General features: G+C 39.3%; 2 protein-coding genes across 2 annotated transcripts; both read left to right on the plus strand.

Annotated features, from left to right (window-relative positions):
* The first annotated feature begins 320 nt into the window (after positions 1-320).
* LOC121862563 (loricrin-like) lies at positions 321-2,358 on the plus strand. The gene is made up of 2 exons (XM_042360870.1): positions 321-336; positions 884-2,358. The coding sequence occupies exons 1-2, from the start codon at positions 334-336 to the stop codon at positions 2,252-2,254; spliced, it is 1,374 nt and encodes a 457-aa protein (XP_042216804.1). The 5' UTR covers positions 321-333; the 3' UTR covers positions 2,255-2,358.
* Positions 2,359-5,956: 3,598 nt separating this feature from the next.
* LOC121862564 (keratin, type I cytoskeletal 9-like) lies at positions 5,957-7,940 on the plus strand. Its single transcript, XM_042360871.1, has 2 exons — positions 5,957-5,972; positions 6,967-7,940. The coding sequence occupies exons 1-2, from the start codon at positions 5,970-5,972 to the stop codon at positions 7,765-7,767; spliced, it is 804 nt and encodes a 267-aa protein (XP_042216805.1). The 5' UTR covers positions 5,957-5,969; the 3' UTR covers positions 7,768-7,940.
* Positions 7,941-10,602: the final 2,662 nt, after the last annotated feature.

A 10,602-nucleotide genomic window follows, 5' to 3' on the forward strand; every position in this document is an offset into this window, starting at 1 on the left:
CTGACTGAATAACCTATTTGCCTATTTTTCCTTCTACCTAATCATCACAAATGTATATATGTACAGTTATGTATATAAACACAAAATTATACATTGGTAAATCTTAGTGATATCCTGGTGCTGTTCAGTGCTCTAGGTCAACCAACACTCCTGCCGAACTTATCATTCTTTGTTGTCTGTCCTTCGCTGGATCTTAATAATATCGTTCTTGCCTTCTACGTGAACCGGTACATGAATCCCGGTGTCATTAGTCATGTGACTTTCAGCCCAGATGTCCAGCATATATAAGGACTGACTAGAATCTTAGCGTCAGTATCCTCCACAACAGCAACCATGGTAAGTCATCTATTCTCTTTTATCAAAACAAAATTACATTCACATTCCATATATATATATATATATATATATATATATATATATATATATATATATATATATATATATATATATATATATATATATATATATATATATATATATATATATATATATATATATATATATATATATATATATATATATATATATATATATATATATATATATATATATATATATAAGCAAAACATACATACATACATACATACATTAGTGTACATGTGACACACTGATTGCATAGATATGTAGTACCTAAATTTCACTCACTATCACGTGAGGACAAAAAAAAAACTGCATACAAAAAACTCTTCTGGAAATATTTTATCCATGTACACAACAAGGGCGCCACTTCTATATATTGTAAGGAAAGGTTCTTTCCATATACTCTATCTTCTACAAGCAGGGTGAAAGAGAACATCAGCCATTGGTGACTGCTCATGCTGGCGATGATTTAATACAAGGAGCCAAAGAAAGTTCCTCGTTTAACACCTTCTTACTTTTACAGAGATACCAGGTGGCCTTCCTTCTTGTTCTCCTGGCTGGGATGACCTCGTCCGCCTGCCACGGCGGCCACTGTGGCGGAGGATCCTCAGTGGTACATGGCGGAGGTTCTTCAGTAGGTCATGGCGTAGGATCTTCAGGAGGATTTAGCGGAGGATCCTCCATAGTCCATGGTGGAGGATCCTCAGGAGGATATAGCGGAGGATCCTCAGGAGGATTTAGTGGAGGATCTTCAGGAGGATTTAGCGGAGGATCCTCCATAGTCCATGGCGGAGGAACCTCAGGAGGATATAGCGGAGGATCCTCAGGAGGATTTAGTGGAGGATCCTCCATAGTCCATGGCGGAGGATCCTCAGGAGGATATGGCGGAGGATCTTCAGGAGGATTTAGTGGAGGATCTTCAGGAGGATTTAGCGGAGGATCCTCCATAGTCCATGGCGGAGGAACCTCAGGAGGATATAGCGGAGGATCCTCAGGAGGATTTAGTGGAGGATCCTCCATAGTCCATGGCGGAGGATCCTCAGGAGGATATGGCGGAGGATCTTCAGGAGGATTTAGTGGAGGATCTTCAGGAGGATTTAGCGGAGGATCCTCCATAGTCCATGGCGGAGGATCCTCAGGAGGATATGGCGGAGGATCTTCAGGAGGATTTAGTGGAGGATCTTCAGGAGGATTTAGCGGAGGATCCTCCATAGTCCATGGCGGAGGATCCTCAGGAGGATATGGCGGGGGAGCTTCAGGAGGATTTAGTGGAGGATCGTCCATTGTCCTTGGCGGAGGATCCTCAGGAGGATATAGCGGAGGATCTTCAGGAGGATTTAGCGGAGGATCCTCCATAGTCCATGGCGGAGGATCCTCAGGAGGATATGGCGGGGGATCTTCAGGAGGATTTAGTGGAGGATCTTCAGGAGGATTTAGCAGAGGATCCTCCATAGTCCATGGCGGAGGATCCTCAGGAGGATATGGCGGGGGATCTTCAAGAGGATTTAGTGGAGGATCTTCAGGAGGATTTAGCAGAGGATCTTCAGGAGGATTTGGGGGAGGATCATTTGGTAACTCAGTCTACGGCGAAGGATCAGGATTCAACGGAGGATCACTGGGAGGCTTCTCAGGAGACTTCAACTCGGGAGTAACTGGAGGCTTCGTCGGGGACTTGGGTGATGGATACGGGTCTTCAGGCAACACCTTGGGTGGCCACGATGCTTTCTTCGGCGATGGCTATTCTGGGGGTGGCTTTGACGGCCAGTCAGGAGGCTTCACATCTGGCAGTGGCTTCACATCAGATGGAGGCTCTAGCAGTTACTCCAGTGGATCAACTGGTGGCAGCTTCACAGGAACCATCAGCCAAGGCTACTTACCTCCTCACAGAAAGTAAACAGTGACCCTTCAGGCTGTTATCACACCTCATAACCGACAAGGAAAGCATAGAGATTCTTCTACATGAAAAAAATATTCAATAAAATATTCCATCATTTTAAACACTATGATATCTTTCATCCTCCCCAAACTGATCTACATAAAAGTTAATGGATTATATTAGTTTGTATACGAGTGGTATTTCTGTCTCGTCTCTGCTTGGGATTAAGATCGTGTATATCTTTACTGATCATAGACCCCACAGAAACCTTTACCTTATTCTTTATTTAACAGATACATGTGGCAATAGAGCTTTCTTTATATACTGAATTTTAGTTTTTGAAAACTATAAAAATATTCTTGAACTATATATCATTACACTTATCACTGGCAAAATTAGCAATAAGTACTAATGATCATGTTTAATTATGAAAGGGGTTAATAATAGTAATAATAATAATAATAATAATAATAATAATAATAATAATAATAATAATAATAATATAAATAATAATAATCATAATAATTATAATAATAATAATAATAATAATAATAATAATAATAATAATAATAATAATAATAATAATAATAATAATAATAATAATAATAATAATAATAATAATAATAATAATAATAATAATAGTAATAATAATAAAAACTTTCCAACTATATTTTCTTCATCATTAACTCGACTCATTTTTCCTATCTGTACTTAATCATTTATATATTTCCTAACATCAGTGTATCAGTATTATAAAAACACCTGTATATTATTAATAATACTTTATCTCAGTTGTAAAGTCGAACAAGTAATGACAAGATGGATCAGTTTATTCTAATTTACATTCATTTCGAATCGCCTGTAGATTGAAGGTCGTAATTTATTTCCCATGAATATTAACCACCCTAGCGCCAAATTTGGGGGTTATTTTTGCTTAGGTTGGGTTAGGTGAGGTTAGGTTAGGGTAGGCTAGGTTAGGTTAGGATAGTTTGAGGTAGGTTAGGTTACGTTACGTTACGTTAATTGAGTGTCGGTTAGTTTAGTTTAAGGTAGCTTAGGTGTGGTTAGGTTTGGTTAGGTTAGGTTAGGTTAGTTTAGTTTAATGTAGGTTAGGTTAGTTAAGGTTAGGTTAGTTTAGTTTAAGGTAATTTAGGTTTGGTTAGGTTAGGTTAGGTTAGGTTAGGATAGGTTAGGTTGCGTTAGTTTAGTTTAAGGTAGGTTTGGCTACGTTAGGTTACGTTTGGTTAGGTTAGGTTAGGTTAGTTTAGTTTAAGGTAGGTTAGGTTAGGTAAGGTTAGGTTAAGCTGGGTTAGTTTAGTTTAAGGTAGGTATGGCTACGTTAGGTTAGGTTAGCGTTCGGGTGTATAATCTTGAAATGATCCATTAACTCTTGTCAGTTTTGTTTTGTATTTCTAAATGATCACTTTTTCGTGAATCTCCAAGAAGAACCTTTAACCCCTTGGGTGCGATACAAACCCCCATTACTGTAGTTAATTTACCTGTTAACCTATTGGGTACGATGACTTCAACCCTTGAGTACGGTGACATTGTACTCAAGAGTATTATGTCATCTTGCTTGTTGGATTATGAGTCACCACATGACCGATAAGTCGCTCATATAAAACAACGCGTCAGAACCATCTATCATTTTCTATATGTAGTGTTGATTCAAGGCGATTTTCTTCTATTTGTAAATATATCTGCTGCAGTAAACGAAATAGTCCTGTGCGAGTATTCGTGATAGGGATAAGTTTATAATGCGTCCCCAACAGCCGCCAGTACCAACTCAAACACAATATTAATTTCGAAGGTGAAGTAATTGATTACATAAGTTATGGTCGACTTCCTCTTTTTTGTCTCCCAAAATAAAAGAGCGAATAAAAAAATAAAAAATAATAATGTAACAAATGTACTGAACACAAGTGTCTACTAAGTACCAGACAAAATAACCGTGATGAAGGCTTGGAAGAGGTTTCTTCCTTAATTGTTTCACAACACGTGTGTGTTTAGGAAATTTATATAATGAAGACATAAACATGAGATGCTATTCGAGACAGCAATAGATGTGTTCATCTCTCCTTCACCTCAAAATAAACTTTACAGTAACTGTCTTTCTTCCTTTTAGGATTCATCCCCATGTAGTGGGTGACCAACATCAGTACACATTATTCTATTTCCCAGTGTTTATCTAATTTTGTCTTAAATAACAATTTCTTTAATGACTTAGAACCGTCGATATTTTAAATAATATATATATATATATATATATATATATATATATATATATATATATATATATATATATATATATATATATATATATATATATATATATATATATATATATATATATATATATATATATATAGCTGGATGATCGTCATACTTGATTCCGAATCACATCAAAATAGTTATAGTAGTAGTAGTGAGTGTGTGTGTGTGTGTAATAATAATAATAATAATAATAATAATAATAATAATTAACGGTTTATTGAAAGAGCTTGGCAGCCAGAAGGCTGAAAATATACAGTTACATATTTGGGGAATGGGTTACGAATTACAAATAATATACAAGTGACATAAGTGACACAAATAAGACATATAGTAACTTAGATGGGGATCAGCTCAAACTACAGTTCATTTCAACATAGTGACAGTGTAGGGAGCAGTGTTTACTGGGAGTGAATACACTGATTTATTACATGTTATTGATGATTTTTACAATGGTTGGGACTGGGCTGTTCTTATAGCGATCAGTTCGTGCACGTATGGGCTGGATGCGGTTGTGGTGTCGAACAGCAATTCTCGGACAGGGGATGTCAGGTGGTAGTAGGGGCCGGTGTCGGGGATGGTGTAGAAGCTTCTTACCAAATTTGCAGATGAGGCCGTGGTGATGGTCAGTGAGAGTCGAAAGGGTCAGTGTGTTGAGCGCTTCTTGATATGTGGTGTAGGAAGGGGAGAGAATAATCTTGCATGCCCTCTTTTGCACTTTTTCTAGGTGTTTACGTTGTGTGGCATTTAGAGAGGAAGACCAGGTGGGGGAGGCATAGGTGAGCTTGGGAAGTATGAATGTTGTGTATACACTGAGGAGCTCGTGTGCGGGAACTCCGAGGGACTTGAGTCGGCGGAGGAGGTGGAGACGGAAACTGGAGGATTTGACAACTTCACTGACGTGTGGTTTCCAATTTAGTTTGTTGTCTATGGTGACGCCGAGGAGCTTCGTGGAATCTACAACCTGGAGTGTGTTCGGACCTAGGGTAATGGAGGGAGGTGGGACAATGTCGGAGGAGAGGTTGATGTGCATAACCATGGTCTTGGTATGGTTGATGGTGACATGGTTGTTGGTGGCCCAGTGTGTGTGTGTGTGTGTGTGTGTGTGTGTGTGTGATTGCGTGTGTGTGTGTGTGCGTGTATATAAAGACAAGAATAATCATCATATAAATATGTCCAAGTTTATATTTATATATTTTTCCGTTAACCTGTGGACACACTACTCACATATACACCGGACCTTAGTGTTTCTTCCTCGTGCTATAAGTGTTGCATATCAACACACATCAGGCTGGCTCATTTATCATTTTTCTTAGTACTCCGTCCTTCATTTATCATGATATTAACGTTTTCAACTTCCTTGTGAAGCTATGTTGGTGGTCACGTGACCTTCAGCCCGCTGGTCCAGCATATATAAAGACGGATTACAGTCTTATCATCAGTATCCTCCACAACACCAACCATGGTAAGGCACCAGTGTGTGTGTGTGTGTGTGTAATGGTCAGCATGCTCGCCTCGCAAGTGAACGGACCCGGCTTCGATCCCCGGGCAGTGTGAAACTATGTGCAAGTTTTGCCTTTGTCTTCACAATAGCAATTAGGAACCTGGCTGTTAATCGATTTACGGATCGTGTTCAGGGGTATCGGTTAGCCATTGCAGTTGGTGAGTTGTCCGGTCTTCTCGGACTATTCCTTGACACTGGGTCATGCAACTCGTTAATTCAGGGTGTGGTTGACGACTGCTTCTACACTTTAAACAAATTCATACATAGGTGGCCCTTAGGCCCGTTATTCTCGTTACACGTGGGACAACCATTATGTATATATATATATATATATATATATATATATATATATATATATATATATATATATATATATATATATATATATATATATATATATATATACAATCATCACCTCAACCCGCCAGGATTCGAACCCACGGCCCACAAGCCTATGACAGTCATAGGCTTGTGGGCCGTGGGTTCTAATCCTGGCGGGTTGAGGTGTTGATTGTATGTAGAAGTCCGCGTGCTTTATTGGGCGAATGAAATATATTTATATATATATATATATATATATATATATATATATATATATATATATATATATATATATATATATATATATATATATATATATATACAGAAGTACTTGGTTATCACGTGAGAAATGTAATACCTTACGATACTTACAAATATCACTTACTGTTGACCGCTAACTCAAAAGTCAACATACACACAAAAATCCACGAAATTAGAAAATTCTCATTATGAACACAACTCTTTCTCTTCTGAAGCTGATCACAATTTCACAGTTATTCTGAAACTTATTTTTGTTAAACAGAAAAAGTGAGGAGGAAGTGAAACTCAGACACTGATGAGAGTTTGTGTAGAAGATGTCTCGAGGCAAACATCTTCCATTATCCATAAATCTGGCACTTTCTTACTTTTACAGAGATACCAGGTGGCCTTCCTTCTTGTTCTCCTAGCGGGGATGACTTCGTCCGCCTGCCACGGCAGCCACTGTGGAGGTGGATTCTCAGTGGCACATGGCGGAGGATCTTCAGTTGGACATGGGGTAGGATCTTCTGGAGGATATGGTGGAGGATCTTCAGTAGGCCATGGCGTAGGATCTTCAGTAGGCCATGGCGTAGGATCTTCAGTAGGCCATGGCGTAGGATCTTCTGTAGGATATGGCGTAGGATCCTCTGGAGGGTATGGAGGAGGATCTTCTATTGTCAATGGTGGAGGATCCTTAGGTGAACATGGTGGAGGATCCTCTATTGTCCTTAGCGAAGGAACTTTGGGAGGATATGGTAGAGGATCTTTCATAATCCGTGGCGCAGGACGTTCTGGTGGATTTGGCGGAGGATCATTTAGTAACTCAGTCTACGGCGGAGGATCAGGATTCAACGGAGGATCACTGGGAGGCTTCTCAGGAGACTTCAACTCGGGAGTAGCTGGAGGCTTCGTCGGGGCCTTGGGTGATGGATACGGGTCTTCAGGCAACACCTTCGGGGGCCACGATGGTTTCTTCGGCGATGGCTATTCTGGGGGTGGCTTTGACAGCCAGTCAGGAGGCTTCACATCTGGCGGTGGCTTCACATCTGGCGGTGGCTTCACATCGGATGGAGGCTTCAATTCAGGCGGAGGCTTCTCTTCAGGAGGAGGCTCCAGCAGTTACTTCAATGAACCGACTGGCAATAGCTTAACAGGAACCATCAGCCAAAGCTACTTACCTCCTCACAGAAAGTAAACACTGACCTTCAGGCTGCTATCACACATTATACCCAACAAGGAAAACTTCAAAATACCCTATATATAAAGAGTAGTTAATAAACACTGACCTTTAATTAAGGTTTTTGAACGATTTTTTTCCTTCAAGACTTGTATCTATGTGCAGATGGCAATAAATTATGATTATCTTTACTAGTAATGTTCTTATTTACTTCCTCACACGAACGGAGACTATTTATTGATGTATATAAAGTACATTCAGATGTTCCTCAGAACTATGTTCCTCTCTCTCTCTCTCTCTCTCTCTCTCTCTCTCTCTCTCTCTATATATATATATATATATATATATATATATATATATATATATATATATATATATATATATATATATATATATATATATATATATATATATATATATATATCACTCTTACACACACACACACACACACACACACACACACACAAAGTATAATAAAGCTTACTATGTATACTTAAAACCTTAAGCAGTTTGTAATTGCGAATAATGTAAAATAATCAGCGTATTTATCAGCTTACATCAATATTATTCACAACACAATATAGTCTCAATAACACAACAATAATGATGCAACTGTATACAGGTTGGATGTGGGTAAGGTGCCTGGACCGGACGGAATACCCCCTCCTGTTCTGAAGGAGTGTGCTGAAGCTCTAGCCCCTGTGCTTGCTTGCCTCTTTCGCCTTTGTCTCAAAACCCAAACTTTTTCTTCTTCTTGGAAGCATGCCTCGGTTCAGCCCATTCCGAAATAGGGTGACCATTCCAATCCCCCTAACGATCGTCCCATTGACCTAACTTCATCCCTCTCTAAGATTTTCGTTAAACTCTCATTTTCCCCGTCACCCTAAACGCCAGGCGTGATCTACTGGTGATCTACTCTCCTACTGCACCCATCTTTGGTCATCCTTTCTTAGGGATTATGGGGAAACTTTCGTCGTGGCCCTGGACATCTCCAAAGCATTTGACAGGGTATGGCACAAGTCTTTGTTTTCTAAACTTCCCTCTTATGGTTTCTCTCCCTCACTTTGTTCTCTAATTTCTAGCTTCCTTGAGAACCGATCCATGGCAGTTGTTGCCGAGGGATCGATCTCTCGCTCTTTCTTTACCAATACAGGTGTCCCACAGGGTTCTGTTCTTTCACCTACTCTCTTCCTTCTTTTTATCAATGATTTACTTCACACTACGACTAATTCTATTCATTCTTACACTGATAATTCTAATCTTCAATCTTCTTCACATTCTTTCCTTCCCCATAATTCTCAAAGTAGATCTGTTTCTAGAGTTAATATTGTTTCATCTATCAAGGCGAATCTGTGCAACATCTCCGAATGGGGAGGTAGAAACGTGGTTAAATTCAATAGTAATAAAATACAGTATTTTCCAATTATATAAATCCATATTAGATGATCTCCCACCAATCACATTTCAGGACAATCATTCTGCCAAATTCTAAAACAGATATGCAAGGCCTCACCATTTCCTCTAATATATCATGGCAGCCACACATCCACAACAATGCTAAAGCTGCCTCCCGAAAGCTGGGAATGGTGTACAGATGCCGTAGCTACTTCACTCCTGAGCAATTGCTTCAAGTTTATAAGGGATTCATTCGTCCTAACATGGAGTACTGCTCTCATATCTGGGGTGGCTCTTATTCTGTCCAACTGTTAGATAAGATGGAATGAAAGACACTTCGTCTCATTAACTCTACTCCTCTAGTTGATAATCTCTCTCCCTTTTCTCTCCGCCTCAACTTTGCTTCACTCTCTCTCTTTTACAGATACTTTAACTGGCAATGTTCGGTGGATTTGGCATCCTGCGTACCGCCGGCAAGGCCTTGGACTCGTAACACACTTCTTGCCCGCCCGTGGTGCTCACCGTTTCTGTGTACAGTAGATGTCGGTCACACTAGAATAACCCGTTATAGTACATCCTTCTTTCCTCACACAGCCAAACTGTGAAATGCTATGCCTTCTATGTTTCCATACTCATACAATGTGTCTCACTTCATAAAGTTGGTTTTCCGGCAACTTCATGGAATATATTAACATAATATTTTTCTTTTTTCTTTTTAATTTCTTTTTACTCTTATTTTTTCTCTCCCTAGGCCCCATTGTAGGTCGATGACCTGTGTCTGGGTGGGCTATTCCCCGTAAAAAAACAAAACAAAAAACACACAACAGAGACAGTAACAATAATGATCAAACCACAACACCAAAAACACGAGAATATGATGTGTTTTTTCTACATTGATGTCACATTCCAGGATGACCATGACGGTACTTCACTTCACAAAATTACCCGGAATTATTCGACGATTTCTAGACGTCCTTGTTTATATCTGTGGCGACGTAGGAACACTTTTACTTCCTGATTTACATTATTTTTGTTCACATTGTCTCTCGTGTTACTGTAGAATATGTCAGCTTGATCTCGCTAACTTTGTTACTGTAGAATATGTCAGATTGATCTCGTTCTTTTGCGTTACTGTAGAATATGTCAGCTTGATCTCGCTAACTTTGTTAATGTAGAATATGTCAGCTTGATCTCGTTCTTTTGCGTTACTGTAGAATATGTCAGCTTGATCTCGTTCTGTTGCGTTACTGTAGAATATGTCAGTTTGATTTCGTTCTTTCGCTACATTGTAGAATATGACAGCTTGATCTCGTTCTGTCGTGTTACCGTAGACTATGTCAGCTTGATCTCGTTCTGTCGTGCTACCGTAGAATATGTCAGCTTGATCTCGTTCTGTCGTGTTACTGTAGAATATGTCAGCTTGATCTCGTTTAGTTGATTTACTGTTGAAAATGTCAG

Source organism: Homarus americanus, unplaced genomic scaffold (assembly GCF_018991925.1).
Source record: "Homarus americanus isolate GMGI-L3 unplaced genomic scaffold, GMGI_Hamer_2.0 scaffold31037, whole genome shotgun sequence".
NCBI lineage: Eukaryota > Metazoa > Arthropoda > Malacostraca > Decapoda > Nephropidae > Homarus > Homarus americanus.